At 41.4% G+C, this 22,323-nt stretch overlaps 1 protein-coding gene across 1 annotated transcript in view; it reads left to right on the top strand.

Moving 5' to 3' along the window:
* The window catches only part of FNBP4 (formin binding protein 4), a gene marked incomplete at its 5' end in the record, with an annotated part of 62,678 nt that overhangs the window by 10,436 nt on the left and 29,919 nt on the right, over positions 1-22,323 (top strand). The window contains 8 exon segments of the mRNA XM_006157851.3: positions 2,995-3,131; positions 3,445-3,646; positions 7,171-7,318; positions 7,416-7,536; positions 9,915-10,256; positions 14,362-14,572; positions 18,171-18,298; positions 20,876-20,980. Of these exon segments, the coding sequence (XP_006157913.2) occupies positions 2,995-3,131; positions 3,445-3,646; positions 7,171-7,318; positions 7,416-7,536; positions 9,915-10,256; positions 14,362-14,572; positions 18,171-18,298; positions 20,876-20,980 (1,394 nt within the window).

The following is a 22,323-nucleotide window of genomic DNA, read 5'->3' as shown; positions in this document are numbered from 1 at the left end:
AGTCCTTTTTTTTTTACTAAGAGTTATTATTAATTGGGACCAACAGATGGCGTAATGGCTATGTTGCTGGACTCCCATGTAGTTGACCGTGGTTTGAGTCTCTTTTCTGGTGGCCATCACCCCTGGAGGGTGATTTCTCACTTTCTATCTCTCTGTGTTTCTGGTGAGCGCTCACGCCCTATAGCAAAAACCTCTCCCACCCCCCCAAAAAAAATTTATTTTTTTTCCACATGAGCTTTGCCAGAGAGAGACAGAGTTAGAAAGCAAGCCTCCAGGTCTGGGACTTGAACTACGGTCGACCACATGGAAATTCCAGCACCTTAACCACCAAGCCACCTGCTCGCCCAAAATTTAGTCTTGTTAAACACACATACATATAGAGGACATTCTTTTTTTATTTTTTTGGAGAGATTTTCGCTATAGGGCGCGTGCACTCACCAGACAGACAGAGAGACATAGAGACAGAAAGCGAGAAATCATCCCCCAGGGGGAATGGTCACGCCGCAATCCCTGCTCCTCCATTCTCCTCTCGGGATCTTGGGCACACACGCACACGCGCCCGGCGTGAGTTTTAAGCCACTGGGTCTGGGACGCGAACCGCGGTTGACTACGTGGGAGTCCAGCAACATAGCCATTACGCTAATACGCTAACTGCTGGTTCTCTAGAGGACATTCTTGATACAACTTGGGTTTGAGAAAGAAACACTGATAATCGGTTCTAGCCATGAGTCCCGTTTTAATTGCTTTATCACTTCCTGTCTGAGAATTAATTGTTGATTAAGAGCTTCGTTTTTAACTTTGAAACTCTCTTAGCTGCTACGCTCTACTTAATTGGCTTGTTTGGGATTGACACTTAAGAGGCTAGCAGGTGATGTGGTGGTGAAGATGCTGGATTCCCACATGGTCAACCCTGGTTCAGGTCCTGGACCTGGAGGCTTGAGAATCACGCTGGGTGCGTGCGCATGCATGCCCAAAATTCCTAGAGGTGTATAGAAGAGAAGGGATTGTGGGTGGCCATTCTCCTTGGGGAGTGATTTCTCACACTTGCTCTCTCTGGTGAGCACATGTGCCCTGTGGAAAATAATAGTTTAAAAAAAAAAAAAGATTGACACTTAAATTGCCATATTTTAAAATTGGGATATATAATATGTGCTGTTTTGAAAAAGTGGAGCCAGCCAGTGGTGTGGTGGTTAGGGCAATTGTTACTCCATGTGACTGACTGCACAGTTCAAATTCTGGACCCGATGGCTTAAAAGAATATGCTGGGGGACCAGCAGGTGACGTGGTGGTTAAGGCTCTAGAATCCCACATGATGGACTGTGGTTTAAATCCCAGACCTGGTGGCTTTTTCTCTCTCTCTCTGTTGAGTGTATGTGCTCTATAGCAAATTTCAAGATAATGGTGGTAAAGAAAATTGGAGCCAGCAGTGGTTAACGGTGCTGGACTCCCACATGGCCGACTGGTTTGTATCCCAGACCTGTCGGCTTGCTTTTTACTTTCTCACTTTCCCTCCTTCTCTCTCTCTTTCTCTCTCCCTCTCTGGTCAAATTAAAATAAATGAATAAAGTTAAATAAAATAATTATCAAAAATAATTAAATATTTGGTTGTCCGAAAAGTCATGACAGGGACCAGCAGATGGCTACGTTGCTGGATTTCCATGTAGTCGACCATGGTTTAAGTCCTGGACCCGGTTGGCTTAAAACTCAGGCCATACACGTGTGCATTTGTGCCCAAGATCCCGAGAGGAGAGTGGAGGAGAAGGTATTGTGGCCTGGCCTTCCTGGCGGGTGATTTCTTGCTTTCTCTCTCTCCGGTAAGAGCACATGCGTTATAGCAAAAATTTCTCTAAAAAGAAATTTTAAAAGGTATGACATTTTTCTCTATGTTTTTCTGTGCAAAAATGTGTTGTGACTTTTCCGATAACCCAATAATTCTTTACAAAGAAAACATGTGATGGGCGTGTTTGCTCTATGTCCAAAATCTGGAAAGGAGAAGATATGAGGAAAGGATTACAACATGACTTTCCCATTTGGGAATGCTTGTTTTGTCTCCTAACACATGGACCTTGTGGCAAAGTTATGGTTAAAGAAGTATGAAGTTGAGTAATTGAATATATATATACAGGAGGATGTCAAGTTAACTATGCAGGTTGGTTTTTTCAAAGAATCAATTACTGAATTTTATTTCCTATTATTATTACTTAAATTTGACCACAAGCAAAAAAGGGAAAGCAAGAAAGCAAGCCACCAGGTCCTGAACTCAAACCGTGATTAGCAATGTGGGAGTCCAGCGCTTTAACCACTACACCATCTGCTGGTCCTATGCGATTGATTTTATTAGCTTTCAGTGTATAGTGAAATATACCTCTGTATGGAGCTCAGTGATTATCTTATTTTTCAGATATTTTTATTGCCAGAGGGTACATGTACTTACTGTAGAAAGACAAATGTAAGGAGAGGAAACACCCCCTCAGCGGAGTGTGGTCACACCACAGTCCCTTCTTTTCTCCATCCTGTTTGGATTTTGGTGACACATGTATAGGTTGGTTTTGAAGCTGCTGGAGCTGGGATTCAACTAGGACAGACCATGTGAGATCTGGCTCCCTTAATCACAGTACTATAGGTCTGCCCCAAGGATCCTTAATGCCTTGTACATGATCTAAATGTAAACTTTGGCCAAAGAAAACATGTTACGGGCCAACTAGTTGGCATGGTGGTTAAAGTGGTTGGGTCCCACAAGGCCGAGTCCTAGACCTGGTGGCTTGTGTGCATGTGTACTCAAAATCATGAGAGTAGAATGGAGAAGAGATTGTGGTGTGGCCATCCCCCTGGGTGGTGATTTCTCATTCCACCATCCCTATCTCTGTCTGACAAGGGCTTGTACCCAGTACTACATTCAAAAGTAGAAATCATCTTATATATATACATGGTTGTTTTATTTTGTTTAGGCTATATTGGCATTGTTTTTATTAATAATACTGTTTTCCTTTCTAGGCGGTCTATGTTTACTTGGTGCTTATGCTGACAGTGATGATGATGAGAGTGATGTTTCCGAAAAACCAGCACAGTCCAAAGAGGCAAATGGAAACCAGTCGACTGATATTGATAGTACATTGGCCAACTTCCTAGCGGTTGGTGGTGCTTTCATTTGGGTTTTTGGATAATGAAGTGGTTTTTGGATGTGGATCTCAGTCAGTCAGTGTCCATCTCATTGTCCCCCTTTTCTTTTGTTTTCTTTCTTCCCAGTTCATATCTCCTTTTCTCCTTTTTCGTAAAGCTTGCCATGTAAGAGGAAGAGGAAAGAGGAATGGGGTAGTGTTTGAGAAACTTGTATAATTAGACGAGGAGGGTTGAGGTTGAGCAACTGAGAATTGAGCATGTTAGGATTTTCTGGAAGTTCTCATTTTGGTAACATGAATACTTGCTGCTCTTCTTATCCTGAAGGAGATTGATGCCATAACAGCTCCTCAGCCTGCAGCACCTCAGCCTGCAGCTCCCGTAGGAGCTTCTGCTCCACCTCCAACCCCACCTCGACCAGAACCAAAGGAAGCTGCAACATCTGCCCTTTCTTCCACTACTTCAAATGGAACAGACTCAACCCAAACTTCTGGGTGGCAGTATGACACTCAGTGCTCACTGGCAGGAGGTAAGCATAATCTTTTTTTTGTTTTTTTAATGGTGGTTTGTTTGTTTGTTTGTTTGTTTTGGTTAAGTTTAAAGTGCAGTCCTTAAAGGTATTGTTGGTATTAACATTCTTTTTTTTTTTTTTTCCCCTAATGTTTTTGCCATTGGGCATATGTACTCACTGGGGAGAAAGAGAGAATGAGTGAGAAAGAATGCGAGAAATTACTCCTCAGGGGCTTGGCCATGCTGCCTTTGCTTCTCCTTCACTCTCTTGAGCTTTTGGGGATGCACACACACCAGCTTGATTTTTATGCTGCCAGATCAGACTTGAACCATGGTTGACCATGTGGGACTTCAGTGTCTTAGCCACCATGCTACCTGCTAGCAAGGCATTGACCTTTATTAAATAATTATTTTAAGTCTTATTTGCTTATTCTTATTATTATTTTTTTAATTATTTTTTTTTTTTTTTTAATTTGCCGAGAGAGAAAGTGAGAAAGCAAGCTGCCAGTTCTAGGGCTTGAACTGCATTCAGCCACACAGGAGTACAGCTCCTTAACAACCTGCCACCTTCCGGTCCCTGTATTGGCATTCCTTTTCTAAGTTTGTTTATTTATTTATTTATTTTTCCGGAGAGGTTTTTGCCATAGGGTGCGTGCGCTCGCCCGACAGAGATAGAAAGCGAGAAATCACTCCCCCAGGGGGAATGGCCACACCACATTCCCTTCTCCTCTGTTCTCTTCTTGGGATCTTGGGCACGCACATGCACCCACCGTGAGTTTTAAGCCACTGGGTCCAGGACTTGAACCGTGGTCGACTACATGGGAGTCCAGCGACGTAGCCATTACGCTAACTGCTAGTCCCAGTATTATTTTATTTAACTGTATTTATTCATCTGTTTATTTGTTTATGTGAATTTATGTGAAGGCTGAGAGGTCCGGGATTCAATCTGTGGTCAGGCATGTGAGTTCAGCATCCTTAACCACCATGCCACCTGCCAGCCCTCCCCCTCCCCCTCCCCCTTTTTCTTTTTAAAGAATTATTTTATTGGACCCAGCAGATTGTGTTAATGGTTATGTCACTGGACTCCCACGTAATCAACCGCAATTCAAGTTCTGGACCTGGCAGCTTAAAACTCAGGCTGGGTACATGTGCATGTATGCCCAAAATCCTACAGGAGAAGGGAGGAGAAAGGATTGTGGTATGGCATCCCCCTGGGGTGTGATTTCTCACTTTCTGTCTCTCTGGCAAGCACACGCACCCTATAGCAAAAATCTCCCTTTTAAAAAAAAGGATTATTTTATTCACCATTGTTGTTATTTCTTTTTTTAATTTGACTAGAAAGAGAGGCAAAATGAAAGGTAAGATTCCAGGTCCAGTATTCGAACCACAGTTCCTAATGTTGGAGTCCAGCACTTCAACCACCATGCTAAATACCAGCCCTCGTTGATATTCTTTAAGATAAAAGGGACCAGCAGGTAGTATAGTGATTAAGGTGCTGGACACTCCCTCGTGACTGACCACGGGTTCAAGTCCCAAACCTGGTGGCTTACTTTCTGTGAGTCTGTCTGTCTCTCTGCCTCTCTCTCCCTCTCTCTGGTCAAAATTAAATAGATAAATGAATAAATATAATTAAATAAATAGTTCTTTTTTATATAAAAAAATGTTAAAAACCTAGGTGCTTTAGCCCCAGACTTTAGGATTCCAGCCCTTTTTTTTTTCACATTATTTATGGATTCTAACCTTTTATTTTAAATTCGCTAGAGAACACGTGTTAGGAAAAGAGAGAGGTAGGAAAAAACACCCTTCCACACACTGGGGCATGGTCACACCATAATACCTTTTCTGTTTGTTTATTCTGTCAAAAGTTGGAGCATTTGTGCACATGTGTCCCACATGTTTCTTAAGCTGCTGGGTCTGAAACTCAAATTGCAGTTACCCATGTAGAATCTATCTCCCCTTAGCACCAGGCCACAGGGCCAGCCCTCTGTCCTTTTAAATGTAGTTTATAATCTGGTAGGATACTGGTTTCAGAATCTTATAGGATGTAAATCTTCTGTTTTCAAAAGTAATTGCTTGTTCTTTGAACCAGTAGCAGATTATATCTGATGAATAAAGCTATTCTGTTAAAAAAAAATATTGGTTTTCATGTACAATTTTGGAAAAACACACTGCTTTCTTTTTTTTCTTTTTTTTTCCTTTTGAGAGATTTTTGCTATAGGGTGGGTACGCTTGCTGGGAAGATAGAGACATAAAGCGAAAAAAAAATCACCCCCCAGGGGGATGACCACACTACAACCCCTTCTCTCCACTCTCCTCTCAGGATCATAGGCACTCACACACATGCACCTGGCATGAGTTTTAAGCTGCTGGGTCAGAATTCAAACTATGGTCAACTGTGTGGGAGTCCAGTGTGCGTAGCTACTGCAGGAAACACTTGACAATGTCTAGAGACACTTTCAGTAGTCAGAATGCAGGAGGTGGGTTAAAGGTAGATGGGACTATTAATATATCTAGCAGGTATAGCCCAGGGATACTCTTAAATACTTTTCCCCACAACAAAGCTGTCAGCTCATAATGTTAACACTGTAACTCTTATAAAAAGGTTGGCGGGTTTGTGGGGGCAGGGTAGTGGCAGGTGGCATGGTGGTTAAAAGGCACTGATCTCCTACATGACCAACCTCAGTTCAAGTCCTGGACCTGGTGACTTGCTTCTCATTTTCTCTCTTGCCCTTTCTCTTGCTCTGTCCCTCTCTGGTTAAATTTAAATAAATAAATAAATAAATAAATAAAGTTAAATAAAATAGTTATTAAAAAATAAAAAGGTTGTGGGAACCAGCAGTTAGCGTAATGACTATGTCGCTGGACTCCCACGTAGTCGACTGCGGTTCGCGTCCCATCCCCCCTGGGGGTTGATTTCTCGCTTTCTGTCTCTATGTCTCACTCTGTCTGTCTGGTGAGCACACACGCCCTATAGCAAAAAACCTCTCCAAAAAAAAAATAAATAAAAAGGTTGTCAGGGGCCAACAGTTGGCATGACAGTTAAAGGCGCTGGACTCCCATGTGACTGACGGTGGTTTGAGTTCCGAACCTGGCAGATTGCTTTCTCACTCTCCCTCTCTGTTTCTCTGTCTCTGGTCAAATTTTAAAAATAATTAATTAATTAAATGATTTTTTAAGAGAAAAGGTTGTCATGGCTTTAGAGCTTACTTGGGTCTTAAGTCAGAAATGTAGAAGCATTTAGGGACCAGTAGTTAGTGTAATGGCTATGTTGCTGGGCTCCCATTTATTCGACCATGGTTCGAGTTCAGGACCTGGTGGCTTAAACTGAAGCCTGGCACCTGTGTGTGCCCAAGATCCCAAGAGACGAATAGAAGAGAAAGGATTGCGGCATGGCCCCCCCAAGGGGTAATTTCTTGCTTTCTGTCTTTGTCTTTCTGTGTTCACCCTATATCAAAAAAAAAAAAAAAAAACTCCAAAGAGAAAATAAAAGGAATATAGCAGCATTTATAATTCTTACAATTCTTAAAATTGGTTTTATTCTAGTTGGAATTGAGATGGGAGATTGGCAAGAAGTCTGGGATGAAAACACAGGATGCTATTATTATTGGAACACACAGACAAATGAAGTGACTTGGGAATTACCCCAGTATCTTGCCACCCAGGTACAAGGATTACAACATTACCAGCCCAGGTAAGAACAGACATGAAAAAGAAATAGCCTGGTAGAAACTTTGAGTTCTCTTTTGCTAAGAATATTTCCTTTTTATTTTTCTTACTGTTATTTTCAGTTCTGTAACAGGTGCTGAAGCTAGTTTTGTGGTAAATACAGATGTCTATACTAAGGAGAAAACTGTTTGTGTTTCAAGTAGTAAAAGTGGACCAGTCGTAGCCAAGCGAGAAGTGAAAAAGGTCAGTGTTGTAGCTTACCTCATTTGTTCATGTTCATATCTGGCCAACCAGAGTGTTACTGTGAGTATAGATACAGGTGCTTTCTGTTAATGATTTTACAACCTAGATGCAAGATAGGATAAATTTCATTTCTGTAGGTTTTACTTACTGCTCTTCTGTGCACTATGCAGCATTTATAGTAAGGACCCTGACTAGTGGTACTTTCAGAGCTTAGGGTGCCACCAGGTCTCCTGGGGTCATCATGAAGGAATAGGAAGAGCCAAACAGGCAAGGCTCTAACTCCATCTCCCTTTCAAGCAAAATTGTTCTATTATTTGGGGATTTGCCTATGTATTCTTTTTTCTACTAGTTGCAGAGGGCACTTGTGCTCTAAAAAAAGGGAAAGGAGAAAGTACCCTTAATCGAGTAAGATCACACCACAATCCCTTCTTCATTTCTCAATCCTGTTGGGATTTTAGGCATGGCCTCACATGGCCCAGGGTGTTTTAAGCTGTCAGGGCCGGGATGTGACCAGCATCAGCAATGTGGAATACTGCTCCCTTAACAACTAACGTGTGGGGTCAGCCCAAGCTCCATTTATTTATTTTAAAGAATTATTTTATTTGGAACTAGCAGGTGGCATGGTGGTTAAGGGCACTGGACTCCCACATGGGCTGACCACAGTTCAAGTCCCAGATCTGTTGACTTGCTTTCTTGCTTTCTTTTTCCCCCTCCCTCTCTGGTCAAATTAAAATAATTAATTAATAAAATATTTTTTTGAAAAAAATAATTTTTAATTTTATTCATTGTCATTATTTTATTTTTTATTGAAGTTGACGAGAGAGAGACAGAAAGTGAGGAAGTAAGCCACCAGGTCTGAGACTCAAGCCACAGTCAACCATGTGGGAGTTCAGCCTCCTTAACCAGCATGCCACCTGCTGGCCTGAAGATTTATTTTTAAAGAAAAGGTTCAGAGACCAGCAAATGGTATAATGGTTACATCTCTGGACTCTCGCATAATTGACCATGGTTCGAGTCCTTACCTGGTGGCTTAAAACTCAAGCTGGGCACATGTGCGTGCATGCCCCAGATCCTGAGAGGAGAATGGAAGAGAAGGGATTGCAATGTGACTATCCCTCCCTGGGGGATAATTTCTCACTTTCTGTCTCTGTTTCTCCCTATCTTTGGCAAATTTAAGCACCCTATAATAAAAATGTCTTTTAAAAAAGTTCAACTGCCATAACAATTAAAACTGTTGGTGAAATGTAAACATTTATATAGCCTCATCATAAGAAAATACAGTCATATTTAAATAAAATATGAGCTGAATTGCAGTGTATCTTGAATATTAGATTTGGGGTATATCAGAAGATCCTTTTAAAATAATTTAATCTTTACAACTCTAGGGAGAGGTAGGACAAGTATTGTTCTAGTGAGGGAAGTAGACATTTTACATAAAATCATATATTTTATTTTAGAAAAATTTCACTTTCCTCTAAATTATCTTCATAGCAGACCTGTGAGGTTTTCTCATGGTATAGAAGAAGAAGGTGAAAGTTTTATCCGTTCATGCATTGACTTGACAAAAATGCTGCATCTTACTTAAGTTGGCTTCTTCTGTCTCTAACTATTCTGTTTCTGAAATCCCGGGCATAAGAGAGACTGGATATATTTGAGTCCTACCCAGAACCAAGCTCTAGTTCAATCACTGCCCTCCTAAAGTAACAGTTTTCCAATTAAATGCATGTAATAGTCCAAACAGACATACTAATCTATTGTGGGTTTTGTTTTTGTTTTTGTTTTGTTTTGTTTTTAGAATTGTTTATCTTTATCTATTCATTAATTTGTGCAGAGAGAAAGGGAAAGTGAAAAAGCAAGCTACCAGGTCTAGGACTTGAACCATAGTCACCCATGTGGGGGTCTAGCACCTCAACCACTGTGTTACTTGCCAGCCCTGAAAGTAGGATGTTTTTTAACAGTATTCATGGTTCGTTCAAGTCCTGGATCTTGTTGCATGCTTTCTCATTTTCTTCTCTCTTTATATCTCTCTCTAGTCAAATGAAAGAAAAATAATAAAAATAAATAAAATGAGGTAAATCTTTTTTTTAAAAAAAGGGTATACATGGGGCTCGCTAGTGGCCTGATGGTTAAAGGTGCTGGACTCCCACATGGCCAACCATGGTTCAAGTCCCAGACCTGGCGGCTTGCTTTTTCACTTTACCTCTCTTTCTCTTGCTCTATCCCTCTTTGGTCAAATTAAAAATTAGTAAATAAATTTAAATAGAAGTAATTGTTAAAAGTATACAGTGATTGAAAATATAGTTAATATAAACATTCAAATACATTATGTGAGTTAGGTTTCTTTGAGAATTGATTCTGAATCACTTTATTCTTCACAGGAAGTAAATGAAGGGATTCAGGCTCTCTCAAACAGTGAGGAGGAGAAGAAAGGGGTGGCAGCATCACTGCTTGCTCCTCTCTTACCTGAGGGAATAAAAGAAGAAGAAGAGAGATGGAGAAGAAAAGTAATTTGTAAAGAAGTAGAGGCAGTCTCAGAAGTGAAAGAAGCAAGTCCAGCAACAGAAGAAACAGCAACAGTAGGAAAACCACAGGAAATCATGATGGACAATATAGAAGACCCTTCCCAGGAGGACCTCTGCAGTGTTGTTCAATCAGGAGAGAGCGAGGAGGAAGAGGAACAAGATACTCTTGAGCTGGAGCTAGTTTTAGAAAGGAAAAAGGTAAGTTTTGAAAAATTTTATTCTAGTTTCTCCCCTCGGTAGTGTCGTACTTAGTGATCGTGATGCTCAACTTAAAGCCGTTATTGAGGTTATGGTTTTCTTACCTCTTTGTCCAGGTATGTTTAGGCTTAAGGGATTAAAAAGTTAAAACCTGTTGGGGCTGGCAGATGGGCTGGTGGTTGAGGTGTTGGACTCCCACATAGCTGGCATGGTTCAAGTCCTGGACCTGGCAGCTTGTTTTCTCACTTTCCCTCTCTCTGCCTCTCTGTCTCTCTCTGGTCAAATTAAATAATAATAATAAATAATTCTTTAAAAACAAAATCCTTAAAACCTGTGACATTATAGTTGTTTTGGTCCCTGATAACACTTTTGATAGTTGGCAACCATTAAACATGTGGCATTGTTGTGATATAACAAGAAACATGAGAGTGATAAAACTTCGGTTTAGCCTTTATTTATTTATTTATTTATTTGTCCTTGGGATCATGCACACTTCCCAGAGAGGAGAGAGGAAAAGTACCCCTCCATGGGGAATGGTCACACCATAGTCCCTTCTTTCAGTTTCTCCTTTACTTCAGGATTTGGGGTAAGCATGCACACATGCCCAGCATGTTTTTCAAGCTGCCAGATCTAGAAATTGAACTGCTCATTTGGCCATGTGACATTCTGTCATAACTATTAGACCATAGGCTGGCCTAATTTAGCATTTTTAACAAATGCACATTGTGAGTACCAGCAAATGGCATAATGGTTACATTGCTGGACTCCCACATGGCCATCTGCAGTTTGAGCCCCAGACCTGGAGGCTTGAAACTCAGGTCAGACGTGTGTGGGCCCGCCCAAAATCCCAAGAGGAGAATTGAGAAGGGATTGTGGCATGGCCATTCCCACTGGGGGGTCATTTTTTACTTTCTGTCTCTCTGGCAAGCACATGCACCCTGTAGCAAACATCTGTCAAAAATAATAAGGACCCTAGAAGACAAATGGACATTGCAAAATAACATCAACTCTGTGTTTTTAATCTTAAGTAGAAGTACAAGTTGACTTCCAGCAATCAGCTATGGCATTGTTTCAGTAGTTAAATGCAACTTGAAAAGGAACCTAAATTTAATATACCTTCCTTTTTAAAAAAGTTATTTATTACTATTATTATTTTTCATTTTGCTACAGGGCACGTATACTCACCAGAGAGGAAGGGAGGGAGAGAGAAAGTGAGAAAGCAACCTACCAGGTCTGAGATTTGAACTATGATCCTGCCATGTGGGAGTCCAGCACCTTTACCACTACGGCACATGCTGTCCCCTAATCCGCCTTCTCTTAAAGAAGTATGGTTCACAGGCAACTTTTTTCTCTGTTTTGTCAGGATTTGGGGGCACACTTGATGAATGCGTGCATGGCATGTTCTTCGTACTACCCAGCTCAAGCTTCTAAACCAGAAGTGGGAACTTAACACCCAGTGCAGTGCCCTTAAGCACTGCTCTGTAGGGTCAACCCTAAATGAAATTTGTTTCTTCCTTTGATAAGAGAGAGAATGAAACACACACACACACACACACACACGGAAATACACACAGACACAGATACCCTTGACAGGGTCTTCCCTTGATCCTCTCCTCAGCCTCCCATCTACCCATGGTCAAGGGCATGTCTCGGTGCACCTAGCATGTTCAGGTTGACCCAAGAGCTAAATCTGGGCCTCCCATATGTCTCTAGTAATATGTAGTAGCACCTACTGCCTAGGACACAGTGGTTGGGCCTGGCTCAAAAAGACAGGGTCAGGGGCCAGGAGGTTGCGTGGTGGTTACGATGCTGGACTCCCATGTGTCTGTTTCTGTGGTTTGAGTCCTGGACCTGGTGGTTTTAAAAACACTCTGGGCATGTGTGTGCGTGTATGCCAAATATCCCAAAAAGAGATTGGAGAAGGGACTGTTGTATGCACTACCCCCTTGAGTGACTTTTCTCCTCTCTCTCAGGTGAGCGCATGTGTTCTTCGGCAGAAATCTAAAAAAAAAACAAAAAACCCGAATCTTGCTCTGTAGTCTAGTCCAGCCTTCAAACTCACAGTCCCCCTGCCTCCTGAGAGTTGCTGAGATTACAGGCACACACCGTGGTGTCTGACCTTTTGCCTTTTGATCAGACTGGGAATCAAACCCAGGTGACCGAAACTCACATTGTATGGTCCAAGCCTGAACAGCATAGCATCTAAGCAGTACACACTGTGGTAGGCCAAAGTAAAGGAAAAAAAGATTGTTGATTCTTTTTTTTTTTTTTTTAAGGTTTTTACATGTGCTTACTGAGAGAGATAGACAGTGAGAAAAGAAGTGAGAAATACCTCCGGAAGAGAGGGTATTGCAACAATCCCTTCTCCATTCTCCTCTCAGGATCTTGAGCACATGCCTGATAAGATTTTCAAGCTTTCAGGTCTGGGACTTTAACCATGTTTGGTGCAACAATCCCTTCTACCTTAACCATGTAGGAATCAGCACCTTAACCACCATGCCACCTTCTGGCTCCCAAATTTGTATTTCTTTCTCTCTTTTTTTGAAGAATTATTTATATAATTTATTACTTTAAACTTTTTGCTATAGGGGGACCAGCAGTTGTCATAATGGCCGTGTCGCTGGACTCCCATGTAGTCGACTGTGTTTCGAGTCCCAGATCTGGTGGCTTAAACTCATGCCTGGCGTGTGTGTGTGCATGCCCAAGATCCCGAGAGGAGAATGGACGAGAAGGGATTGCGGCGTGACCATCCCCCCGGGGGGTGATTTCTCGTTTTCTGTCTCTCTGTCTTTCTGGCGAGTGCATGTGACCTATAGCAAAAACCTTTCCAAAAAATAATTCTTTGCCATAGGGCATATGCACTCAGAGTGAGAGAGAGAAAGAAAGAGAGAAGATGGGAAACCAGGCTGCCATGTCTAGGACTTGAATCAGTCAGCCATGTTGGAGTCCAGCACCTTAACCACCAAGCCGCCTCCTGGCCCCATGTTTCTTTGAGCTAGAGAGAGACAAGAATGAGGACTTTGCCCCAAAGTAGAATCCTTTTTAGCTTTTTTTTCTTTTTAAAGTTTCTTTTGGGACCAGCAAGTGTCATGGTAGTTAGGGCACTGGACCTCCAACTTGAGCAACTGTGGTTCGAGTCCTGGACCTGGCACCTTGCTTTCTCTCTCTCTCTCTCTCTCTCTCTCTCTGGTGAGTACAAGTGCCTGATAGCAAAGTAAACAAAAATAATAATTATATAATGAAGTAATTTTTAGAAAAGGTTTCCTTTTTTTTAGTTTTTTGCCATAGGTCATATACACTCACTGCACTCAGAGAAAGGCAGTGAGAGGAGAAGTGGGAAATCACACCCCTCAGGGGTGATGGCCACACCACATTCTCTTCTCCTTTGTTCTCCTAGGATTTGAGGCACATGCACACACGTTCCTGGCATGATTTTTAAACTGCTGGGTTCAGGACTCTAATTGTGTTCAGCTGTATGGGAGTACAGTGCCTTAACTGCCACGCCACCTGCCAGTCCCTCCTTTTCCTTTTCTAATTCTCAAAGAACATGTGTATTGGCCAGAGAGAGGGAGAGGAGAAAGCACTCCTGATGGGGTGTGGTCACACCAAATACAGTCTCCTTTATTTCTCCATCTTGTCAGGATTTTGGTCAAGTGTGCACACCTAGTGCATTTTTTCAATGCTGCAGGGCCAGTGTTTGAACCAGGGTCAGCCATGTGGGATATCATTCTCTTAACCACTAGACTACCGTGCTGGCTCATCCTAATGTGTGTTACAGTAGCTATTATCTTGGAGCTTTCAACCACTTGAAAAATCTGAAGCCATGGAACAGGACTAGTTAAATTCAGCTTTTTCTGTTGGGTATACATATTAGAAAATTTTACGTAATTGTGGCTCTCTAGAACCTGTCCACTTCCACGTGATTATTTTTCACTGTGATCATGAAAAGTTTTCATCAAGGAGCAATTACATATGGACTGTTAATGGTTGTGATGGGAAAATGTAATAAATGAGTTTCCTTTTAGTCGTGGTTTTCATTCTTACTACCACTGATGCTTAAAGGAGGATAAGCAGCTTATGGCACTCTGTTGTCATGTCTTTGTAGGCAGAGTTGCGAGCCTTGGAGGAAGGAGATGGTAGTGTGTCGGGGTCTAGTCCACGATCTGATATCAGCCAGCCAGCATCTCAAGATGGAATGCGTAGACTTATGTCTAAAAGAGGAAAATGGAAGATGTTTGTTCGAGCTACCAGTCCAGAGTCCACCAGTCGGAGTTCCAGCAAAACTGGACGGGAGAGTCCAGAAAACGGAGAAGCTGGTAACGTGTACTTTACATTTGACCTGAGAGTTGAAGAATGTAGAGAGGGGGACCAGCAGTTAGTGTAATAGCTATGTTGCTGGACTCCCATGTAGTCATCCGTGGTTCGAGTCCCAGACCCAGCGGCTTAAAACTCAAGCTGGGCGCGTGTGTGTTTGTGCCCAAGATCCCGAGAGGAGAATGGAGGAGAAGGGATTGCAGTGAGCCATCACCCCTGGGGCACACGCCCTATAGCAAAAACAACAAAACAAAAACTCTCCAAGAAGGTAGAGAGGCAACCATTCTTTATCCTTTCTTGTTCCCTTTTCAGCAAAAAGGGGGAAATAGCACTTTTCATCCTTTGGGGGAAGTTTGGAAAGGAAGTTTCCTTCCACTTCTCTCTCTCTCTTTTCCTTTTCTACCTGTAGTTGAGGAAGAATTCCAGAGATCCATTGGGTCACGTATTTATTACTGAGTGCAAATTTTCCTTCAAAAGCAAAAAAATATAATATGGACCGACACATCCCCACTTTTCTTTTTATTGCTTGCCACGAAAATTGCATTGGTCTGCCTAAGCCTTTCCTTTGCTTTTCAAAGGCTTTCCTTTGTTCAGTTTCATTTGTTCATTAGCAAGTATGGCAGGCACTACCTCTTGTAACGCCAGCCTCGTTTTTGCTTACTCTCTGTACAAGTTATCCAGCTTCTGTGTGGTTTTGGTTAATGATTTGGTCCTATCATGAGGACCCAACTTTTCTACTTTGAAGTAGTAGAGGTCCTTCTGCATTTTTCCAGTTTACTGTCAGAGAGTTGTGAATAAAGCCGTTATTTTAATCTTTTTTTTTTTTTTATGGCTAAGTAGTATTCTGTATACGTTCCACACTTTTACAATCATTTTATCTGCCCCCACCCCCCCAGGAAGGATGGCCATGCCACAATCCCTCCTCCTCCAGTCTTCTCTCAGAATCTTGGGCATACCCACATATGCACCAGGTATGAGTTTTAAGCCACTGGGTCTGGGGCTTGGACTATGGTCAACTACGTGGTGGAAGTCCAGTAATGTAACCATTTTGGCACCTGCTGGTCTCCAGTATTTTAGTCTTTATAGTAGAAAGCTAGCAATAAGTTTCAAACACCAAATCATAGTTGGGTATACCAGAAGATACTTTGATAGTTCATGATCAGAAAACCAGAGAAACAAAAACATGTAATAAATGCAGACATTCTTGTTTGAGTTTTTCTTTTCTTTTTTAATTTTTATTTTATATTACCACTATTATGGGCAGTTTCCAGAGACAGACAGACAATACAGACAAAAGAAAAGTGAGATATCACACCCTAGGGGGCAAGGCCACGCTGTAGTCCTTTGTTTCTTCAGCCTCTCGAGGTTTTGGGCACACCACGTTTCTTAAGCTCCTGGGGCTGAGGCTCAGACCATGCACTAAGCCATGTGGGATCCAGTGTCTTAACCACGGTGCGACCTGTTGCCATGAATTTTTTCCTTCTAGTTAATGATGTAGAAGTAAAATTCTCCATCGCCCTTCATCTTTTCCTTTACGTCTGTGACCTGGTTTTTGCTGTGTCTTTTCAGGTCATTTCCCCTTTTTTTTTAATTGAGATTTTTGCAGGCCAGCAGGTGGTTAATGTGTTGAACTACTACATGGCCAACCTCGGTTCAAGTCCTAGACCTGGTGGCTTGCTTTCTCACTTTCTTCTCTCCCTATGTCTCTCCAGTCAGTTTTTTAAAAATGACAGTGTTAAAGGGGCTGGCAGTTGGCGAGGTGCGTGGTCATGTTGCACTCCCACGTGACTGGCCGCGGTACAAATCTCAAACCTGGTGGCTTGCTCTCTTCCCTCTCTCTCTGATCAAATTAAAAATAGATAAGTAAATAAAGTTAAATAATTCTTTTAAAAAATAATAGCATTAAAGAAAAGTAAATAATTCTTTTTAAAAAGAGATTTTTGCTGTGGAATGTGTGTGCTCACTAGAGAGACAGAGAAAGTAAGAAATTGCCTGCCAGGTGGAATGGCCACATCGCATTCCCTTTTCCATTTTTCTCCTGGGATTTTGGGCTCACATCACACATCGGTGGAATGAGTTTCAAATCTCTATTTGGGAGACTGCGGCAAGAGGCTTGCACGTTTGAGTATAGTCTGGACTCAGTGAACACCTTGTTTCAGAAAATAAATTGAAATATGAGGCCAGCAGTGGTGTGGTAATTAAATTGCTGAATCCCACATGACTGACTTTGCAGTTTCAGTCCCGGAACCAGAGACGTTGTGTGTACGCCGTGTGTGTGTGTGTGTGTGTGTGTGTGCCCAAAATCCCAAGAGAATAGAATGGAAGAGAATTGCAGTGTACCCATCACCCCTTAGGATGATTTCTCACTATCCCCCTCTCTAGCAAGCACACACACTTTACAGCAAAAACTTAAAAAGAAAGAAAATATTGTTTAATTCTTGTGTCTGTCCCAGTTGTAATAATATGGATGATTGCATTTTCCATTAATGAATAGGCTTAGTTATAAGAGTAGGCACTTTAAATGTAGTTTGTGGGCAACTAAAAAGTGCAATTAAAGATGGCTGAATTTCTCCCCCTTTTTGTTAGCCTTTATGTGATGTCCAGAGACAGGAATTCCTGAGAGGAAAGCACCCTCCGTGGGGAATGGTTACACCACAATCCCTTCCCTTCTGTATCTCCTCCTTTCAGGAGTGTGGGCACACATGCACACATTGCCTGGTGTGTTTCTCAAAAGACCGGGTTGGGACTTTCGCCATGTGGGATCCAGCTGCCTTAAACACTTGTCTTGGTCACATTTCTAATTTAGCTCAGGGGTTAACCATAGTAAAAAAGGTTTTTAAATTTTATTTTATTTATTTATTTTTTTCGTGCTGTGATACCCTCATGACAGAATGATTTTGATTATATTTGTGAATTAGTTGGGTATGGAGTAGTTAAAGCTCATATCGTTTACTTTATGTAAGTTGATGGTATGCCTATTCATTTTTAGAGATTTGCACAACCATCAGATATCAGCCAAACTATCACTATTCTGATAGGTGGGCCCAAAATAATTGTCTGTAGTTCTTAGTGAGTTCAGGAAGGAAGTTAACAAGTGATGAAAAATCAACACTGCTGGGAACCAGCAGTTAGCGTAATGGCTATGTCGCTGGACTCCCACATAGTTGACTGCGGTTCGTGTCCCAGACCCGGTGGCTTAAAACTCACGTCGGGCTCGTGTGCGTGCCCAAGATCCTGAGAGGAGAATGGAGGAGAAGGGATTGTGGTATGACCATCCCCCCTGGGGGAGATGATTTCTCGCTTTCTGTCTCTCTGTCTCTCTCTGTCTGTCTGGCGAGCACATGCGCCCTATAGTGAAAATCTCCCCCCCCCCAAAAAAAAAAAATCAACACTGCTGTTATTTTAATTTTAAAAGCTTTGTTTTGCATCATGCCCTCCCAACAGGATAAAGAATACTCATGTGAGGGAACTTGAAAAAATTCATGGAAAAGTGGAACTAGTATACGAGTTTTATTTAGATGCAAGAAAATAGTCTTTTAGTAAGGGGTTTATTATTGCTATCAATCCTTTTGGTTTAATTGGATATATTTTCTTTTACAGCAGTTGGTACTGAAAATTCAGAAAAAACAGATGAGAATTCAGACAAAGAGATAGAAGTAGAAGACTCTCCAGAGAAGACAAAAGTACAAACAGTAGTACCTAAAGTAGAAGAAGAACAGGATTTGAAAGTATGTATATTATTTAATACAACCTCACAATTTTTTTTTTTTTTTTAATTGAGAGGTTTTTGCTATAGGGTGTATACGCTCACCATAAAGAAACAGAAAAGGAAAATCATCCCCTAGGGAGGATGGCCACGCCGCAAATCCCTTCTCTTCCATTCTTCTCTCAGTATCCTGGGCACTCATGCACATGCGCCCATCATGAAGTTAAGCCACAAAGTCTGAAACTCGAACTGTGGTTGACAACATGGGAGACCAGCAACAAAGCCATTATACCAACTGCTGGTCCCCACAAATGTTTTTTAAAAGGCCAACCATTAAGCTAACTTTTTCTTTCTCTGTCTCTCTCTCTCTTTTTTTTAGAATTATTGTAATTTATTTATTTATTATTATTCAATCTGAGCAGAGAAGGACAGAGAGAAAAAGTGAGAAAGCAAGCTGACAGTTCCTGGACTTGAACCATGGGCACCGATGTGGTGAAGTCGAGCACCCTTAACCTACCACGTCACCTGTTGGCCCCTAAGCTAATTAACTTTTTGTTTTCTTTTTGTTTGCTATATGGTACACACTCTTGACAGAGACAGGGCACCTCTGCGGGGTGATTTCTATACAATGTAGTCCCCTCTTCAATCTTCTTTAGGGATTTTGGGGACATGCATGTATCCAGATGTACCCAATGTGATTTTCTTTTCTTATTAAAAAATATTTATTTATTTCCATTTGTTATTAGTATTATTTTTTAATTGGACCAGAGAGAGACAAAGGGAAATCTAGAAAGCAAGCAGCCAGTTCTGGGACTCAAAGCATAGTAGGCCAAGTGGGAGTCTAGTGCCTTAACCTCAGTGCCACCTGCCAGCCCCTGAAGTGTGATTTTTCAATCGACCAGGTCCAAAATTTGAACCATGGTCAGCCATGTGGGATCCAGCCCCCTTAATTTCCATGCCACTTCCTAGCCCTAAATTCTTTTTTATTATAAAGCAAGTAGTAAAAGTAACCTTTTCTTAACAAACAAACATTTATGTGTTTAATTTTATTTATTGTTAGTATAAATTTTTAATTTGCTCTAGGGCGTGTGCACTCATGAGAGAGAGGGAACCAGCAGTTAGTGTAATGGCTATGTCGCTGGACTCCCATGTAGTCGACCGCGGTTCGCTTCCTGGACCCAGTGGCTTAAAAGTCACGCCGGGCGTGTGTGCGTACGTGCCCAAGATCCTGAGAGGAGAATGGAGGAGAAGGGATTGTGGCGTGACCATCCTTCCTGGGGGGTGATTTCTCGCTTTCTGTCTCTGTGTCTCTCTGGCGAGCGCACGTGCCCTATAGCGAAAATCTCTCCAAAAAAAAAAAAAAAGAGAAAAAGAAAAGAGAGAGACAAAGGGAGAGGGAGAGAGTGAGAAAGCAAGCCACAACATCCAGGATTTGAACCATGGTCATCCATGTGGAAATCCAGCGCCTTAACCACCATGCCACCTGATGGCCCCAGTAAATAATCTTTACTGTCTCCAAATCTAAATCTTTGGTTAGGTAAAAAGATAATACCTAAAGAGGGCCAGCTGGTGGTATGGTTTACATTCTGGCTCCAGCAGCTTGAAAAAGACATGGGTATTTGTGTGTGCTAGCACCCAAAATCCAGACAGGGTTGAAAAGGATTATAAGTGACCACACGTCATTGAGGGGGAGCTCTCTCCCCCTCGCTTTCTCCGTGTTTCTTACAAGCACTTATACCCTCCGGCAAGCTGTTTTAAAAATTACTTTTTCTGGGGCCAGCAAGTGATGTGGTAGTTAAAGGTGGTGGAGTCCCACATGGCCGACTGGTTTGAGTACTGGACTGGGTGGCTTGCTTTCTTGCTTTCCCTCCGTCACTCACTCTATTTCTCTCTGGCAGTTCATTAATTTTTCAAATTATTTTTTCCAACTTGGTAATATTTGCTGTGTATAACAGGATATTTTATCACATATGTACGTTGTGTTGTGATTATCACAAAAAATCTAATCTATCCATCATCTGATCTCACAGCTATCCTTTGCTGTGAAATTTTGAGATCTGTTTTCTCAGTAGATTTCAGGTGTACAGTATATGATACGGTCAGTGTAGTCACTGCTGCACTGTGTCTGAGCTCCAGAACTCTCTCACTTGGTGACTCAGAGTTTGTGCTCATTGACCAGCGTCTCTCCTGTTCCCCTCCTTTTCAGCCCTGGCAAACTTTTCTTATTCTGTTACTTCTTTTCTTTCTTTTTAATTTTTAAAAAATCTCTTCCTTCCCTCTATTTTGGTATTTCTAAGAGTTGAATTTCTAAAGCTTAGACTGTATTTTCAACTGTTGCCTACAATGGTGTGTTAGAACAATACCTTATGATGATGTGTGTGAGTAAGTAGGTATTTAGACTTTTTGTCATTATTTATCATATTGTTATATGAATTGATTTACTACAAGTAGAATTTTATATTTTACATAACTACGTGCAGTTATTGACATAGCGTTTATAGACATACTTCTAGTATCTACAGCAGTAAATGAAAAATTAAAATATACTGAAATCAGTTACTGATTTTATTTTTACTTTAACTTTTTTTTTCCATTATAGTTTCAGATTGGAGAACTGGCAAATACCCTGACAAGTAAATTTGAATTTCTAGGCATTAACAGACAGTCCATCTCCAACTTCCATGTGCTGCTCTTACAGACTGAGGTGAGTTAGACACTTGTACCAGCAATGTTATGTGTATGATACAGCTCACCAAAAAAACCCTAGTAAATAAAAGGTGAAGGTGCACAACATAGTATAATGTTGTTTATTGATGATGAGAATAGTAGTGTCCCTGATTTGATTATCATATACCACAGGTATGCTTTGAAAAGCCATATTATGCCCACAAATGTGTAGAACTAAATGTAAGTAAGAAATTATAAAATTTAAAGAATGTTTTTATTAGGGAGAGCAGGTAGCATGGTGATTAAGGTGCCAGACTTCCAAGTGACTGACCATGGTGAAAGTCCCAGACCTGGCAACTGAATCATGCCGTGAGCATGTATATGTTTGCCCAAAGTCTTGAGAGGAGAATGGAGGAAAGAGGATTGTAGTGTGGCTATCCCCCCAATGAGATAATCTCTCATTTTCCTTATTACTTTCTCTCCTTCTGATGACCACTCACCCCCTATGGCAAAAACCTAAAAGAAAATAGAATTTTTACTTTCTGTATTATTTTTAATTCACTAGAGGGTACTTGGATTCACCAGAGAGATACAGGGAAACAGAAAACCACCTCCCATGGCAGTGTGGTCATATAACAATCAGTTCTCTGTTTCTCTGAGATTTTGGGTGCACACACACATTGGGCCTGGTATGGTTTTCAAGCAGCAGAGGCCAAGATTCAAACCATGTATTCGGCTATGTGTGATCCACCCATCTTAGTACCACACCACCAGCTAGCCCAAAAAGAAACAGATATTGAAAAACCAGTCAATGTGTCAATAAAATGCTGTGTGTGTGTTAGGAATCTGTCTTGCTTACATTATATATAATACTAAATTTACATTATTAACTTTGCTGCATAGTTGAACCACCAACCTCAGAAACTAAGTGAGTTATAAGTCAAAGCAAGATACAGTTAAAAATACTGAGAGATTGGGACCAGCAGATGGCGTAATGATTACGTTGCTGGACTCCCACATAGTCAATTACGGTTTGAGTTCTGGACCTGGTGACATAAATTCAACACCAGGACCGTGTGCAAGCATGCCCAGGATTCAGAGGGGAGAATGCAGAAGAGATTACAGGGTGGCCATCTGCCCTGGGGAATGATTTCTCACTTGCTGTCTCTCTCTGTCCCTCTGTCTTTTCGTGAGTGTATGTACTGTATAGCAAAAATCTCGATTAAAGAAAAATTAATGAGAGATTGTGTATAATAAGACACCACCTTCAATGGCCTATTTTTTTCTTTTTTAATTTGTCAGAGGGCATGTACATTTGCCAGAGAAACAGAAGAGATATAGAAGGAGAGAAAGACAGCATCCCTTAGTGGGGCATGATCA

This window comes from Tupaia chinensis, unplaced genomic scaffold (assembly GCF_000334495.1).
Source record: "Tupaia chinensis unplaced genomic scaffold, TupChi_1.0 Scaffold000561_1, whole genome shotgun sequence".
In the NCBI taxonomy this organism is placed as follows: domain Eukaryota; kingdom Metazoa; phylum Chordata; class Mammalia; order Scandentia; family Tupaiidae; genus Tupaia; species Tupaia belangeri.
Note: the sequence above shows the minus strand (reverse complement) of the source record. Positions and strands in the feature narration are given on the sequence as shown.